This window comes from Bubalus kerabau, chromosome 3, assembly GCF_029407905.1.
Source record: "Bubalus kerabau isolate K-KA32 ecotype Philippines breed swamp buffalo chromosome 3, PCC_UOA_SB_1v2, whole genome shotgun sequence".
Taxonomy (NCBI): Eukaryota; Metazoa; Chordata; class Mammalia; order Artiodactyla; family Bovidae; genus Bubalus; species Bubalus kerabau.
Genome location: NC_073626.1, coordinates 24,511,656 through 24,529,741, shown reverse-complemented (window position 1 = coordinate 24,529,741; position 18,086 = coordinate 24,511,656). Strand labels below are relative to the sequence as shown.

At 44.4% G+C, this 18,086-nt stretch overlaps 1 protein-coding gene and 1 pseudogene across 1 annotated transcript; both read right to left on the bottom strand.

Annotated features, from left to right (window-relative positions):
- Positions 1-38: 38 nt before the first annotated feature.
- LOC129647533 (histone deacetylase complex subunit SAP30L-like) lies at positions 39-581 on the bottom strand (annotated as a pseudogene).
- Positions 582-8,009: 7,428 nt separating this feature from the next.
- On the bottom strand, positions 8,010-12,643 carry MUC21 (mucin 21, cell surface associated). The gene is made up of 3 exons (XM_055574607.1): positions 12,235-12,643; positions 8,795-9,843; positions 8,010-8,432 (listed from the first exon to the last, which is right to left on the bottom strand). Exons 1-3 carry the CDS (start codon positions 12,296-12,298, stop codon positions 8,244-8,246), a joined length of 1,302 nt encoding a protein of 433 aa, XP_055430582.1. The 5' UTR covers positions 12,299-12,643; the 3' UTR covers positions 8,010-8,243.
- Positions 12,644-18,086: the final 5,443 nt, after the last annotated feature.

The following is an 18,086-nucleotide window of genomic DNA, read 5'->3' as shown; positions in this document are numbered from 1 at the left end:
AAGCATTATACTTCATTCCTTGAAGTTGTGCCTCAAAATCACTCAAGCTGCTTGCCACCCTCTGACTTCCGGTCCAGTCTACTCTTGTTACTCTTCACCATGTAGATGAAGGAAGTGAGGGTCTCCTTTTCATTCACAGGTATGTTCCTGAAGTGTTGGCTGGCAGTGTTTGCTAACTGGGCCTTGCTGAAGCCTAATCTGGTCTGCAATTTGTAGTGTCATTTATAAAGTCGGAGAGTGTTCACCTGCAGCTGGAACAGATCAACCTCAGGACTGTCTGTGTCGTGCTCAGGAGAATCTCCGCCATCGTCACTTGTCTTCCTCTGCCTTTTATTTTGTACACTCTGGATGAAATTCTTGTGGAATTCGCAAATATACAGGCGCTAAGGCTCTCGTCGATGTTCAGCTTGAGTTTCTTCTGTGAGATGCTCTTCTGGACTCTCCTTGAAGGAGGCGTTGCCCTCGGGCGGGACCCAGCGCTCGCAGTCCTCGGTGAGGAGGCAGCTCAGGCCGTAGCCCGCGGGCGGCGGCGGGGGCGGGGGCCCTTCACGGCAGTTCTTCTCGGTGCTAAAGACGTTCATCTCCTCGTCCCGGGCCGGCCTCTTTGGAGGAAGGTCCCCTAGGCCACTCCGTAGCCGTGCTCCCCGCGGGGCAGGTCGCCGAGGCCCCCCGCACAAGAGAGTCCCAGAGCCCGTCTCCAGCCAAGGCGCTACCCAGCCCCGCTCGCGGGAGGCCCGGCCCAGCGCCGCCGCGCTCCGGCTCCTTTGGTTCCCGGCCCGCGTCCCCATCGAGCCCCTTTCTCCCTGCTCGCGGCCCGAGGGTGGTCTCCCGCGGCTTGCAGGGCTCCGCCGGGAGTCTCCCTGAGGCGCCTTCTGCCGGGGACCCTGAACCGTTACCCTTCGGCGGGGACGTCCAGGAGGGCGTCCCAGGAAGCAGCTGCTCCCCAAAGACTCCGAGCCCGGTTGCCAGAGGGTTCTGAGGGCCCCCGCCGGCTCCAGCCTTATTTCAGCTGCGGGGCAAACTCGCCGCCGGGCAGCTCCCCCGGGGGTGGCGCGGCCTCCTTGCGCGGCGCCCAGCCTCGAACCCGCGGCGCCCGGTCCCCTGCTACTCGTCTAGCCCGCCCCACCCCTGCAGCCGCGCTGTTGCGCCCTGAGTCCCGGGTCCGAGGCAGTGCCTGGGCCGCCCGACCTCCGCTTGCCCAAGGCTCCGCACCTTAGCTGTTTTTCTGAGTGACATTTTTCTCATCTACTTAATAGGGATTATAATTTGAACTTCATGGGGTTGCTGTGAGGACTAAATGATGGTATATTAAAAAAAAATCGTAGAAGTCACTCAGAAGCAAAATGATAGCCAAACAAAGTTAAAAAAAATGACCATTTCATCTAAATACAGCATGCATTAATAAACTTTTATTTCTTCAGTTCAGTTCAGTTCAGTCGCTCAGTCGTGTCCGACTCTTTAGAGTGGCTAGTAATTTTCTTCTTCATCACACAACGTCTGGAGGAGACACAAGAAGGGAGGGAGACTCTTTTTAAAGACAAAGTCAAGCTCTGGAGGGCACTGAAATGAACTGAATGGAGGAAAGATGGGGAAGCAGTGACCATAACAGCTGTTACTGTGCCCATCCCAATACCCAGTCAAGCAACTTCCTTGATCCTAGAATTCTAAGTTATGAGGAGAGCCCTGGGAACATACTTACTTGACATCATTGCTAAGCCTGATGAAGCTATGAGTCTCTTGTGAAACAACACTCTGCTCCAACACTGTAACTTTGGTTGTCAGACATAGGAAGGCTTTGGTTATTCTTGTCCTTGATACAGGCTATAATCTATGGCTATTCCCTGGGAGCATTCTGGTCTTCCATCATGACTCACTCCCTCATCATGGTTCTTTGTCTTCACCTCCATTATCCTCTTCTCCATCAAGGTTTCCTCCCTTAAAATGTCTCCCACTCCCCAGCATCTATGGCCATGCCCTCTTCAATGACTCCACTAAGATCTGCTCTGTGGCTATCACTGGTGTGTCCTCTTCCGTGGTTTCGTTCGTGGCCCCAAGCCTGTGGTTTTCATCATGGCCTCTTCAGTAGAAACCTCAGTGACTCATTTTCACAATCACCTTCATGACTGTGACTCAACTCATGGGCCACATTGTAGCTTTCTTCATGGCCAAGGCCACAGGCCCCTCCATGACTCAGTTTATTGTTAAGGCTGCAGAACAGTGGACTCAGGCCAAAATCATGGGTATAATAAGTGTTTCTCAGAGGCAGAAGAGTATCCCTCTAAAAGAGAAAGATGTGAATATTTCTCACATTTCACAATCCACCTGGTTGGTTGACTAAAATCACAAACTCTTATTTTTTTTTCCAGGTATTTATTTTACTGAAAGTGAACTTGAAATTAACAACAGTAAGCAAAGCAAAGCACAGTAAATGTATTGTAGAAGATCTAGATTAAAAAGTCAGAGGTATAAAAATGAATGGCTTATCCTTTCCCAAGGTTTTCCCACCTTGAGGATTTTTTAAAATTGAAGTATAGTTAATTTACAATGCTGTGTCAGTTTCAAGTGTACAGCAAGTTGATTCAGTAATACATATATATATATAATATATATTATACATATTCTTTTTCAGATTCTTTTCCATTATAGATTATACTATATTATTATTATTATTATTATAGATATTGAATATAGTTCCCTGTGTTATACAGGAAGCCCTTTGTTGTTTACTTTTTTTATATATAGTATCGTGCATATATTAATCTCAAACTTCTAATGTATCTCCCTCCCCCTGACTGTCTTTTTGGTAACCATAAGTCTGTGAGTCTATTTCTGTTTGGTAAATAAGTTCATTTGTGTCATTTTTTAGGTTCTATATATTTAGGATTGGCTGCTGCTGCTAAGTCACTTCAGTCGTGTCCGACTCTGTGCGACCCCATAGACAGAAGCCCACCAGGCTCCCTCGTCCCTGGGATTCTCCAGGCAAGAACACTGGAGTGAGTGCCATTTCCTTCTCCAATGCATGAAAGTGAAAAGTGAAAGTGAAGTCGCTCAGTTGTGTCCAACTCTTAGTGACCCCATGGACTGCAGCCTACCAGGCTCCTCGTCCATGGGATTTTCCAGGCAAGAGTACTGGAGTGGGGTGCCACTGCCTTCTCCATAGGATTGGCTAGTATGAATAGTTTCAGCAGGCTTGGGCAATAGGGGTGGTCTTTAGTTGTCTGGTACCTGACTCTTGGTGATGATGGTTTAGTCTCTCTGTTGTGTCCAGCTCTCGTAACCCCATGGACTGCAGCCCACCAGTCTCCTCTCTCCATGGAATATCCCAGGCAAGAATACTGAGGTGGCTTGTTATTTCCTTCTCCAGGGGTTCTTCCCAATCCAGGGATCATACCTGGGTCTCCAGCATTGGCAGGCAAATTCTTTACCACTGAGCCACCTGGGAAGCCATATAAGTGCTATCATATGATATTTGTGTTTTTCTGTCTGACTAACTTCACTGACTATGATAATCTCTAGATCCATTGATGTTGCTGCAAATGGCATTATTTCATTATTTTTTTTAATGGCTGAGCAACAGTCCATTGTATATATATACCACATCTTCTTTATCCATTTATCTGTCAGTGGATATCTTCCATGTCTTTTTTGGAAGTTTTCTTCCATGTCTTGGCTATTGTAAATAGTGCTGCTATGAACATTGGGGTTCATGTATCATTTTGAATCAGAGTTTTCTCTGGATATATGCCCAAGAATGGGATTGCAGGATCATATGGTAACTCTCTTTTCAATTTTTTAAGGAAACTTCATACTGTTTTCCATTATGGCTGTACCAATTTACATTCCCACCAATGGTGTAGGAGGGTTCTCTTTTCTCCTTCATTTATTATTTGTAGACTTTTCAAAAATATGTTTATTTATTTAGCTGCGTCGGGTCTTACTTGCAACACATGGACTCTTCATTTCATTGTGTGGAATCTTTTCTTGTGGCACCTGGGCTTAGTTGCTCTGCGACACGTGGCACCTTAGTTCACCAACCAGGAATTAAACCTGCATCCCCTGCATTGGCAGGCAGATTCTTAACCACTGGACCACCAGGGAAGTCTGCACCCTGGAATTTTCCGCAACCCAGGGAAATGCACCATAATAATATAGGAGCTGGAAGGTAAAGGGTGGGTGGCTTTAGAAGGGGAACTAGAAAAGTATAACTAGCTGATGCTTTGACCACAGGGAAAGAAAACCATATGGAAGTTGAAAATTGGGAAGATGATTCCCACCCATTAAGACACTCTACTCCTGCATACTCTTTAGAAGCCTTCATATACCTCCAAGAGTATGCACAGACTCCATTTAAGGATCATTGTGCTAGGCCAGCAGTGCAAAAGTGCTTAATCCCATCCACTGCCTAGACCTCTGCTTGGGTCAAACCTGCTGGGTAAGCTGGGGTTTTGTCAGGTTAAAATGTGTTTCGTTCATGTAAGTGGATCCCACGATGAAAGCTGAGTCATGATGCTTCTTAACCCTATGTACACACTCCAGTTGCTGGGAATAATGAGATGTTCACAGCATAACTATGTGAATTAGCCACAAGCTGAGTTACTCACTGTGGTGCTCACCCTTTTCATTTCCCTCTATTTTGAAGTGCCTATTGCTGTTTATTTTTGTAAGTCAAAATTTTTAGTCACAAGTTATGCCTGCTGGATAATATTTTTGCAGCTTTATTCATATATAATTTATATCGCATATAGTTCATCTGTTTAAAATAGATATATTAATGCAGTTTGCAAAGTCAAGTGGGCCTTAGGAAGCATCACTATGAACAAAGCTAGTGGAGGTGATGGAATTCCAGTTGAACTACTGCAAATCCTAAAAATGATGCTGTAAAAGTGCTGCACTCAATATGATAACAAATTTGGAAAACTCAGTGGTGGCCACAGGACTGGAAAAGGTCAGTTTTCATTCCAATCCCAAAGAAAGGCAATGACAAAGAATGTTCAAACTACTGCACAATTGTACTCATCTCACACACTAGCAAAGTAATGCTCAAAATTCTCCAACCCAGGCTTCAACAGTATGTGAACAGTGAACTTCCAGATGTTCAAGCTGGGTTTAGAAAAGGCAGAGGAACCAGAGATCAAAAGGCCAACATCTGTTGGATCATCAAAAAAGCATGAGAGTTCCAGAAAAATATCTACTTCTGCTTTATTGACTATGCCAAAGCCTTTGACTATGTGGATCACCACAAACTGTGGAAAATTCTTAAAGAGATGGAACTACCAGACCACCTGACCTGCCTCCCGAGAAATCTGCATGCAAGTCAAGAAGCAACAGTTAGAACCGGACATGGAACTGACTGGTTCCAAATTGGGAAAGGAGTAGGTCAAGGCTGTATATTGTCACCCTGCTTATTTAACTTATATGCAGAGTACATCATGAGAAATGCCGGGCTGGATGAAGCACAAGCTGGGATTAAGATTGCCGGGAGAAATATCAATAACCTCACATATGCAGATGACACCACCCTTATGGCAGAAAGTGAAGAAGAATTAAAGAGCCTCTTGATGAAAGTGAGAGACGAGAGTGAAAAAGTTGGCTTAAAGCTCAACATTCAGAAAACTAAGATCATGGCATCTGGTGCCATCACTTCATGGCAAATAGATGGGGAAACAATGGAAACAGTGACAGACTTTATTTTCTTAGGCTCCAAAATCACTGCAGATGGTGACTGCAGCCATGAAATTAAAAGACACTCGCTCCTTGGAAGAAAAGCTATGACCATCTAGACAGCATATTAAAAAGCAGAGACATTACTTTGCCAACAAAGATCCATCTGAAGTGAAGTGAAGTGAATTGAAGTCGCTCAGTCGTGTCTGACTCTTTGCGATTCCATGGACTGTAGTCTACCAGGCTCCTCTGTCCATGGGATTTTCCAGGCAAGAGTACTGGAGTGGGTTGCCATTTCCTTCTCCAGGAGATCTTCCTGACCCAGGGATCAAACCCAGGTCTCCTGCATTGCAGGCAGACGCTTTACCCTCAGAGCCACCAGGGTCCATGTAGTCCATCTAGTCAAAGCTATGGTTTTTCCCATTGTCATATATGAATGTGAGAATTGGACTATAAAGAAAGTTGAGTGCTGGAAAATTGATGCTTTTGAACTATGGTGTTGGAGAAGACTCTTGAGAGTCCCTTGGACTGCAAGGAGATCCAACCAGTCCATCCTAAAGGAAATCAGTCCTGAATATTCATTGGAAGGATTGATGCTGAAGCTGAAACGTCAATAGTTTGTCCACCTGATGCAAAGAACTGACTCATTTGAAAAGACCCTGATGCTGGGAAAGATTGAAGGTGGGAGGAGAAGGGGACGACAGAGGATGAGATGGTTGGCTGGCATCATTGACTCAATGGACATGAGTTTGAGTAAACTCCGGGAGTTGGTGATGGACAGGGAAGACTGGCGTGGTGCAGTCCATGGGTTTGCAAAGAGTTGGACATGACTGAGCGACTGAACTGAAATGAACTGAATGGGGCTTAGTATATTTACAGTCATTAATAAGCCCTTTCGGAATTGCAGACTAAATTCTTTCTTCCCTCTTGTTCTTTTACTCCCTCTTGTCTATCTCTTCCTTTTTTCTCTGTTTTTAACTTTACACTAAATGGCAACCCACTCCAGTATTCTTGACTGGAGAATCCCATGGACGGAGGAGCCTGGTGAGCTACAGTCCACAGGGTCGCAAAGAGTTGGACACAACTGAGCGACTTCACTTTCACTTTCACTCATGTGTTAGTCCTGAATCAATCCTCTAAGCGTCTTCTATTTTCTGGGTGATTTTCATCTCTGATTTGTTGTGTCTAATTGAGCTACTTTTCCCACTTGATCTTCCAGATAATTAATTTTATTCTCAGCCAACTTCCTTAAATTTGTGTATTACAATTTAAATGTGAAAATGCATGTTTTGCAATTTTTAATTATTTAAATGGACTACCTTTAAATAATTCCCCAATCTCATTTATTTTTCACATTTTTCACATTATATTTTCCACAGCTCACACCAGTGGGAGGCAACTTTCTAGGGGGTTCAACTCAGCTTCTCCTTCTGGTTGCTGGGTCCCTTTAGGTAAGAGGATGGTGGTGGTGGTGGTGGGCCTGCATATGGCTCATCGTGGCCTCATTGACTGGGATCAACTGTCTGGTGTGCTGACACTTGAGAAACCCAGTGAGAGGTGGAAGGCAGAGCAGTTCCCACTGCTGTGAGTTGGGGTGAACCCACCAACAACCTGCTAGTTCTTTCCTGAGGGCTCTGTCCCAGGTGGAAGCCCTGTCACTGCCTCATGGATTCAGAGCCACTAGCCTTTTTCAACACAGCTCTTCTCTGTCTTCCAAGACCTGTAGGATCAGGTAGCCTTCTATCCTAGACCTTGAAAGGGGTATGTGCAGCCCTGTGGAAGGGGAATTCATGAGAATCTCGGCTTTACCCCAGGTGTTCCTGCCATGAGCCTCTTGGTAAAGTCAGGAAGTCTTTCCCTCAATAAAAACAGGAAGCACTTTCTCTCTGCTTCCAAAGGCAGCACTTTCAGAGTGAAAGTATCAACTAGCACCTTTACTCTGACAAGTAACCCAAGTCAGGAACAAATGTAAATGGCCTGGATACTGCGACTTTGAGTGACGCTGCCCTGCCCACAGGAAACCACTACCTGCCATGCTCTGGGTTCTGCATGTGCTATAATGCAGTCTCTATAAACCGCAGGCCTAATCCCATGAGCCTGTAGGATCCTGGCAGCTGCCCTCCTTTCTCATCCCTCCCAATTCAGTTTTGTCAGTCTGGGAGAGTCTTGTGGACATAGGGTTCCTGCTTGGGGCAAAAAGGATTAGAAAAAGGGGACAGATATGAATGAGGTGTCCAAATTTTACCATGAAGATTCTGAATGCCAAGTGGATTCCGGCATGGGGTTCTCTCATACAACCGGGAGATTCAACTCAGCGCGGCAGATACCCACTCATGTGCACACACAAGTTCTCTCTGTGATTTAATTTCATGTGTTTATTTCATAGCTTAAAGACCAACAGAGTCTCTTCCCAACATCTGGTAAAAGCAAGAGAGAAAGAGAAAGTGTCTTCCTCAAGCCTGCAGAGACCCAAATGAAGCTGAGAGGGGGCTCCTGGGGATGAATGAAAGAACACTCAGATCTCGGGTCCCCCAGGCTGGCTTTCTCTCTGAGGAATGTGGCTCCGTGGCTTCAGCAGCCGCTCAGAACCCACTGTGACTTTCTCTCATCTCCATGGTTACTGAGGATATGGGTCTGTTCCAGGACCTGGCAGGACTCCGCCCAGGCCTGTGATGGGCTCCGTGATTCCCTCCAGGGCCCCGGCCGAGGTTGGGGCCATGGGGGCGGTAGACAGCTGTGTCAAGGACATTTCTCAGGGACAGGGAGTTTCTCTAGAAAAAGAAGGCAGAATCCTTTCAGAATTGGGTCCCCTACCCCCAGCAAGCCTTCACCAGGGACTCTTGCTGGAATCTTCTCCCCCTTTAAACCATCTCCCTCACATGGTAGTTCTTTCACCAGTCTTTACAGTCTTTATTTCTTCTTTTGCCCTCCTTTCCCCACAAGTCAATAGTTTCCTCTGCACACTGATTGGTTCCTCTGTTTCTAACTTGCTATTTCTCTTTAGAACCTTTCTCCTGATCTTTCTTTCCTCCCTACTCACCCCTAACTTGATGGTCCTACTATTCACACTTCATTTCCTTCTGTTCCTGCTGCTCCTTCCCCACGGGCACTTTCCTACGTATTAGGCACTCACCACGCAGAAGAAGAGCCCAGCAAAGAATCCCACGACCACTACAACTGAGACCAGAGTGATGAGGAAGATTTCCCATGGCTTCAGGGACCCACTGGGCTTCACATCCTCCACTGGAGTTCCAGCACTTGTGCTACTTTTGTTAGAAGTTGTGTGTGTTCCAGTTGGAAAAGATGTATCAGAGCCTCCTGTGGTTGCACTGGATCCAGTTTTGGAGGCCGTGCTGGTCCCACTGGAGGCTGTGCTGGACCCAGTATCAGAAGTTGTGCTGGACCCTCCAGAGGTCCCACTGGATCCAGAATCAGAGGTTGTGCTGGTCCCTCCAGAGGTCCCACTGGATCCAGTACTGGAGGTTGTGCTGGCCCTTCCAGAGGTCCCACTGGATCCAGAATCAGAGGTTGTGCTGGTCCCTCCAGAGGTCCCACTGGATCCAGTACTGGAGGTTATGCTGGCCCTTCCAGAGGTCCCACTGGATCCAGTATCAGAGGTTGTGCTGGACCCTCCAGAGGTCCCACTGGATCCAGTACTGGAGGTTGTGCTGGCCCCTCCAGAAGTCATACTGGATCCAGTACTGGAGGTTGTGCTGGCCCCTCCAGAAGTCATACTGGATCCAGTGTCAGAGGCTGTGCTGGCCCCTCCAGAGGTCACGCTGGATCCAGTGTCAGAGGTTGTGCTGGACTCTACAGAGGTCACACTGGATCCAGTGTCAGAGGTTGTGCTGGACTCTACAGAGGTCACACTGGATCCAGTATCAGAGGTTGTGCTGGACTCTTCAGAGGTCACACTGGATCCAGTATCAGAGGTTGTGCTGGACTCTTCAGAGGTCACACTGGATTCAATACTGGAGGTGGTGCTGTATCCACTGGAGGACCCTTGGGATCCAGCATTAGTGGCTGTGCTAGGACTACCATGGGTCATGCTGGATGCAGTGTTCGAGGCTATACTAGTCTCACTGGAGGTTGCAGTGGATCCAGTGGTGGCTGTATCGGGTTCACTGGAAGTTGGTCTGGACTCACTGTTGACAGCTGTGCTAGTATTGCTGGAGGTTCCGCCTAATGATAATTATAAATGATGACATATATTGAGCATATATACTTTCTGCTCAATGCCTGGTTAAATTCATTACCTGGATAATTCTATTTAATGTTTCACTACAGCCCAATGAAATAGATATTATTATTATCAACAGCTAAGATGAAAAAACTGAGGCTTAGAAATGTTGACACTTGCCCAAGTTTATACAGCTAGTAAGCAGTAGAACAGGAATTTGAACCGAGGCTATTGAATCTGCATTTTTAACCACCAAGCTAAGTCATCCCCCACATCCACCTCTAAAACCAGGGTTACATGACCTAATTTCACTGAGAATGAGCTTATTCCATCAACTGCTGTACAATATTTAACACAGATAAAAAGTATTATAAAGGAATTGTAGAACTCAGGTGGAATGTATATATTGGCTAATTCATTTTTAAATTGGTATAGCTTCTTTCTTGAAAAATATTTCTGAGTGTTATTCAGAAAACATCTATATCAAAATTATCTGGGAAGCTTGTTAAAAATAAAGATTTCTAGGCAAACCACTCCAGACTAAATGAATCAGAATCTGAGATGAGACTAGGTATCTGGGTGATTATATATGTATTTAAGTTCCAGGAGCTCCTGAGCACAAGGCAAAGATCGGAAAAGAACAAGTTATATGTAGCTGAAATATAAATGATCTCCCAGGATTAAGGTCTGCAAATCAAAATCTACAGGTACAGGGAAGCATTTCCACCTTCCTGAAGGCTCAGGTGGAGTTAAATTTGTGCCTGTTTTTGCCTCTTACTACCCTGAAGGACAAAGACACTCAGGCTCCCCACATGAAATTTATCTCATTTCTGGTTCATTTTACTACTAACTTGGACCTGAGTGCCTATCACCTCACCCCACACAGGTGTATTTTCCCCTCAGGCTTATTTGAACTAACATAGGATTAGAAAGAAAGAAAGAAAGCTCCAAGTTGTGTCTGACTCTTGGGATCCCATGAACGGTAGCCTGCCAGGCTCCTCTGTCCATGGGATTCTCCAGCAAGCATACTGGAGTGGGTTGCCATTTCCTTCTCCAGGGGAACTTCCCAACCCAGGAATTGAACCCAGGTCTCCTGCATTGCAGGTAGATGCTTTACGTACTGAGCTATATAATATATGATTAGAACTTAGCTGTATTTGGGGAAAGCCCCACTCCCCGCTGAAGTCTGCAATGGAGTACAAATTGGAGTTAAGATCAGAATCATGAGTAAAACTAAATAAGAAACTGAGATGAGGACTTCCTTGTGGTCCAGCGGTTGAGAGTGTGCCTGCCAATGCAGGGGCACAGGTTCGATCCCTGATGTGGAAAGATTCCAGGTGCCACAGGGCAACTAAGCCCACTTCCCACAACTAAGCCCATGTACCGCAACTACTGAAGCCTGTGTACTCCAGAGCCCTCAAGCCGCAACAAGAGAAGCTGCCACAGTGAGAATCCTGAGCACAGCAACTAGAGAGTTAGCCCTCCCTTGATGTAACTAGAGAAAGCCTGCTCACAGCAAGGAAGACCCAGCACAGCCAAAAACATATACATACATAAGGTATAATTTTAAAAAAGAAACGGAGATAAACAAGAGTGGGGATGATATGTAAAAGAGGAAATGGATTGGATCTGAGAAGTTTTGAAGAACAGAATAGGTGCGTCAAAATTCTATGAGGGCTCATTTTGATTCAAAATGATGAATTCTCAGGGAGTTCCCTAGTGTCTAGTGGTTAGGATTCGGCACTTTGACTGCCAAATGGCTCAGGTTCATTCCCTGTTTGGGGAACTGAGATCCTGCAAGCCATGTGGCACAGCCAAAATAAAAATTAAAGGATTCGCTAAGAAGCCATGCTTTCTAGTTACACAATAGAAGATGGCCCAAGGAGTGTTTAATAGAGTGTCAGAAGTGTGGAACAGAGTAGGGGTTAGTTTCGACTCTTAAATCCTTTTCTCCTTGGTCTGAGGCTGACTTAGGCTGATTCGGGAATCAGGGTTAAGGACAGGAGAAAACTTAAGTCTATAGAATATAGAAGAGGGATATTTTTAAATAAGTCAATTCTTCTTGTTACTAATATTTAGCCCTCTAGCCATATCTCATGGATTATTGCCATTTTATAGGTGCATAAACTGAGGCACAGAGCAGCTAACTAACCTAAAGTGCGTAGGTAACAGATGGAGCCATGATTCAAATATTGACAACTGGACACCAAGGTCACAGTTCTAAGCACTGTGCTTGACTGCCTCCTGGGTGATACCTTATTAGACTGAAGTGATCGGAGTGAAATGACCCTCAGTCTATGGAGGAAAACCAGAGCTGTTCCTAGTGGTGATCATCATCTCCCACGATCTCTCAGAAGTTCACAGACCACCCACCTTTAAAGAAAAGCACTCACCATGTTGTAATAGTAGGAGATGCAACAGTAAGCAATACTTAAGGCAAATGTTTCTTTTCTGCATCTTGATCTTCCTCTTCGTGGCTGGTAAACAAGGTGCTTGGATCCCAGATGTGGCCAAGACCTAGAAGACAAAGAACAGTATCTTGAGAAAGGAGAGTTCAAGGTGAAGAGATAAAGCCTGGAGCTTCCAAGAGCTTAGGTCTCCTAAGTATATGTTCTTGGAAAGAATCTTGAGCTTGAATGGTGGGAGATGAGATCCCTGGGCTACTTAAGCTTTCTTCACCCGATGTTGTTGCCTCTTTCTTTATCATGGATAAGCTGCAGGGGCCTTTATAGCTTCATATAGGTTGGGGAGGAGTCGGGAAATTGACCTGTTTTTCAACCAACTATGAGCAAGTAACAAAACAATACTGAGTCTGGGAAGGAATACGCTGGGGGTCAAGAGGAAGGTGAGAAAGGAGAATGATGTGATCACACTAGGCAGGGCATTGGGCTGGGTTTGAGCAGGAAGTAGGATTGGATAAGGAGATCAAGATTGTCAGAGTGGAAGGGACCCACCCTTGAGGCAAAAATGGGGTCAGAAACCTGTTCCAGTTCACGACTTTGTTTCCTAGCCACGAAGTGCTGTGTGTTTGCTTTTAGCATGAAAGAAACCCTAACAGACTGAGCTGAGGGGGCAGGACCCCACATCTCCGAATCAAAAAAATATGAGACTTCAAAGAGAGTAGTAACTAGGGATCTGGGCTCCTGGGATACAGGCAGAAGACAGATGGTACATTGCTGAGTATACAGTAGGCACTCAACAATGCACAATGACTGAACAGGGAAAGAGAGGCCCATGGGCAATGTAGTTATCTTTGGGGTCTCTGGAGCATGGGGGATGAGGGTGGGAGAGTGTTGAATATACAGGAACAAACTACTTGTCATATTCATAGCAGGTGAAGAGGTGATATAGGCCCTCCCTTTTAAACATTTTATTGAAGTATAGCTGATTTACAATGTTGTGTTAATTTCTGCTGTAAAGTGATTCAGTTACACAGATACATAGATTCTTTTTCATACTCTTTTCCACTATGATTTAATATAGTTTCTTGGGCTATACAGTAAGACCTTGTTCTTTATCCATCCTATGTATAATACCTTCTATCTGCTAATCCCAAACTCCCAATCTTTCCCTCCCCACCCTCAAGGGCCGTCTTTTGATTCTCAACCATAGGGGTTCCCTTCTTGTTTGTCTTCAGAGTAATTCATAGGAGCTTTTCCTCCCTGGGACCCTTCAAATGTTGCTTCTCATCAGACTTAATGAAGCATCTCCCAGGAGGGTATAGCATGGGAACCACATCAGGAGACCTCAACTCTGTTGGGGGAGGGAGACACATGGTCCAAGTTCCTTAGGAACTTTGAGTTGGGTGTGGACGCAGATCCAGAGGGAGAAAGGACACACAGTTGGCTAAATGAGCATGACTGAAGCGATGCAAATGAGTGGAGGGTTTGAGGAGTTCATGGGGAAGACTTCTTGGGGCCAGGGCGAGGCAGTGGGGTTGATGGGAGTTCCAGTGCTGTCTGCACGATCAAAGTCAGCTGTCTCCATTCCCTGTCAGTGAGGAGAATCTTCATGGAAGAGGCAACGTCTCAGGTAATTTATTTATAGGTGAACAGGCATCCTTGACATGTCAGACCTGCTACAAAGAAGCTGGCAAGCAGGAGGTGGCTGGAAACATGAAGGTGCTTGGAATAATTGAGTTTGAGAGCCAGAAGGGACAGAGTGTGCCGGGAAAGGCTTGTACGCAAATCTGGATGGTTTCTGAGGCTGAGGTGTGAGGTGCCAGTCAGGGACAGGCAGGCTTCTGGACCCCCGGTAATCCTGTCCTGTGGCCAGAAAGCCAATAGCACTCTAAGAAAGAAAACTTCTTCCCTCTAGAATTATTTGGAGGAGGAGGAGGTCCTGAATTCAATTCCAGATTTCACCTTTTAGAGTTTTCCTAAAAGACATGCATACTTATCAGTCTAAATATAATTAATATCTTTATGTTCCTTCAAACAATATAAGGACCTTGGAACACTTTCATTCTTATTACATCTTATTATGTCTCCCAACTCATACTCTTACATTATCAAGTATGTTAAATCTATCTTGTTTTGTTTTTTTTTTAACTTCACACGAGATTATTGCTTATACACCATAAGAACATAGTCACACAGTTGACCTTTGTTGGCAAAGTAATGTCTCTGCTTTTTAATACACTGTCTAGGTTTGTCATAGCTTTTCTCCTAAAGAGCATGTCAGTTCAGTCATTCAGTAGTGTCTGACTCTTTGTGACCCCATGGACTGCAGCACACCAGGCTTCCTGTCCATCACCAACTCCAAGAGTTTGCTCAAACTCATATCCATCAAGTCGGTGATGCCATCCAACCATCTCATCCTCTGTCGGCCCCTTCTCCTCCTGCCTTCAACCTTTCCCAGCATCAGGGTCTTTTCAAATGAGTCAGTTCTTTGCATCAAGTGGACAAAGTATTGGAGTTTCAGCTTCAGCATCAGTCCTTCCAATGAATTTTCAGGACTGATTTCCTTTAGGATGAACTGGTTGGATCTCCTTGCAGTCCAAGGGACTCTCAAGAGTCTTATCCAACACCACACTTCAAAAGCATCAATTCTTCAGTGCTCAGCTTTCTTTATAGTCCAACTCTCACATCCATACATGACTACTGGAAAAACCATAGCTTTGACTAGATAGACTTTTGTTGGCAAAGTAATGTCTCTGCTTTTTAATATGCTGTCTAGGTTGGTCATAGCTTTTCTTCCAAGGAGCGAGTGTCTTTTAATTTCATGGCTGCAATCACCATCTGCAGTGATTTTGGAGCCCCCCCAAAAATAAAGTCTGACACTGCTTCCATTGTTTCCCCATCTATTTGCCATGATGTGATGGCACAAGATGCCATGATCTTAGTTTTTGGAATGTTGAGTTTTAAGCCAGCTTCTTCACTCTCCTCTTTCACTTTCATCAAGAGCTCTTTAGTTCTTCACTTTCTCCCATAAGCGTGGTGTCATCTGCATATCTGAGGTTATTGGTATTTCTCCTGGCAATCTTGATCCCAGCTTGTGCTTCATCCAGCCCGGCATTTCACATGATGTATTCTGCATATAAGTTAAATAAGGTGTGTGTATATATATATATATATATATACCATTATTTAATATAATAGTATATAGTCACACAGCTACAGTAAGCTGCAAGAGAGTCTGGGAAATATAGTCCTTTGCTGGGTGGACATGTGCTCAACTAAAACTTGAGAATTCTATTGTCAAAGATGGAGAGTGGATATTAGTAGACAGGCATAAAGCTATGACAATACCTATGATTTTTTGTGGATCTGATCCTGCTATTTGTTTTGTTTTGTTTCTTGCTGGTTTTCACTTGTGGTACCTCATTAGTGCTTTGAGATTTATAACTATAAATTCATTTTTCTTGCGTTATTACGTGTGTAAGTCCTCTGAAGCCTGAAATGAGTTCTGACCATCCACAGTAAATTTGCATGTTTTTGCTAAGCATAGGGAGGCAATCCCACTTGAAGATTCCTTTAAATTAAATCATAGGCTTGCGCTCTTTTGAATTACCAAGTTTGCATGATTTGGGGCTGCAAACCATGTAAAGTATTGTGTACAAATTATTTCTCAAAAGGTACTTCCCCATCCTTCCTTCCTCTGCGTTGTTTAGAGGCAGACAATTTTGCTCACATTTCCTTAGAGGAAGAGTGGGTTAGTTTTTACACTCTCCCTGAAGGTTTCAGTTTTATGTGAAGGTCTACTGAGAGAGTCCTTACTTGGGTGAGTCTGACTGAGGCTGTGCTACCAGAAGCTTAAGTTCAACTGATTGGGCAAACATTGGCTTGAGTATTCCCCTTACTCCTTGGGTTCCTACTTTAACTTTAGTCTTTCCTTTTAGTATTTCTTATTGTCCTGCTGAGTCACTGATACATCTAAGAAGAAGTTTTAGTCCACCATCTTTAGTTTTTCAGCGTATTTTAAGTCAAGGCAGGGAGGCCATTATAGAGCCAGACACTTAAGTTTTCATTGGATTGTTCTGAGAAATAAATGATGGTGTATTTAAAGGCACAGTACAGTGTTTAGTGGGGGCTTCCCTGGTGGCTCTTTACTGCTCAGGCAGTAAAGAATCTGCCTGCCAATGCAGGAGACGTGGGTTTGATCCCTGGGTCAGGAAGATCCCCTGGAGAAAGAAATGGCAACCCACTCCAGTATTCTTGCAGGGAAATTCCATGGGCAGAGAAGCTGGGCAGGCTACAGTCCATGGGGTGGCAAAAGAGTTGGATATGACTTAGCAACTAAACAACAACAATGTTTTGTACATAATAATACAGAACACAATAATAAAGGACAAAGGAAAACCATAGATATATAGATGCTAAGTGTATTTTGAGATTTTAACTGTAGCATGTGGCAGTGATTTTCTCCTTACTTGTCATATAGCATTTGGAAAAGACAAAGTGGGAGTGAGAATCTCCCCCAAAATAAAGGAGACCTGGAAGATATGAGTAGGTCAAAGGTGGCTTTCTGTCTACCCAATTTGTATGATTTGAAGCTACAAACCCAAATGAAGAATGTCATGCAATTACAAATTTTCAGGGGAGGTTCTTAACTCCCTCTACTCAGTGTCAAGTTTAGAGACAAACATTTGTCTCAATTGCCAATATGCAAAGTGGGCAATACAATTTCATTCTATTTAACCACAACACTGAGGCTTTAACCCTTTTAGGTCTCAGCTTTCTTTAGTCTCCTGTTGGACTCCACACCTTATGTAGGTCCTGGACTTTGTTTCCTGTACCTTACATGCAAAAAAGCTGTGCGAAGGTAAGTTTAAACACAAATATGATAAATGCCTTCAATATGAAGGTTGGTTCAAAGCTTTCCTCAGCCTCTCTGAGTCTCCCCATTCTCTTGGTTGTTGATCTAAATATTACTTACTATCTACCCAGCTGATTGATAGTTTCTACCCAGGTGACTGACACATTTACAAAGATTTTTTTCAGTATTTTATCCAGCAATGTTTGTTGCTTTCATTAAGAGGGGTTGTTAATGCATCCTGTCCATTACCTTGCCAGAAAAGTAGAAGTTCTCAAAAGATTGTTTTGAGATTACAATTTCAAACTTGTTAAATGATAGCGCATTTAAAGTTACCTGGTACAATCCTAAGCACATAGTAAGCACTCAGTAACACACAGGAAAAGGAGGGGAAAGAAAGAATGCTCAAACAGATAAACGAAAAACAAGTCATCTTGCCACCAGAAATACGAGTTGTTGTGTTTTTTTAAGCTGAAATAATATTATCCTTCTTCCTGCCAGTCACATTGTGTCCTGAGGAATAAAAAACAATTCCAAATTGAAAAGGGCACACGTGATTACTTGTGCATTATGAGAGCAAAGAGAAATTGTTGCACGGTTGGTCACTGTGACTTCTTAAGAGGTTCTGAACTGTGGTGAAGCTTTGGAAGTATCTTAATTTGAGCTGCTGTCCAAATATGATGAGGCTGCAGGTCTCCTCCAGAACATTCTCTGTATTTCTGGCTGTCCTGCCTCTGTGACCTCTGTCTTTTCTCTGGCTCTTGTTTTTTGTTTTTTTACCTTGCTCATGACCATCTCCATGGCCAATTCTCTGAAGACCATTGGAAGCCCATCTCAACCCATTTTATAATCACTCCCCTCTCTTCTGTAACCCCCTTCTTCTGTGATATTTCCTTTTCCAAAGCCTCCCTCATATCCAGTCTGTGTCCGTACTCCCCCTTCCTCTTAGTTTTCCTTGGTGGCCTTGTCTGTGATCTACTTTATGCCCCTT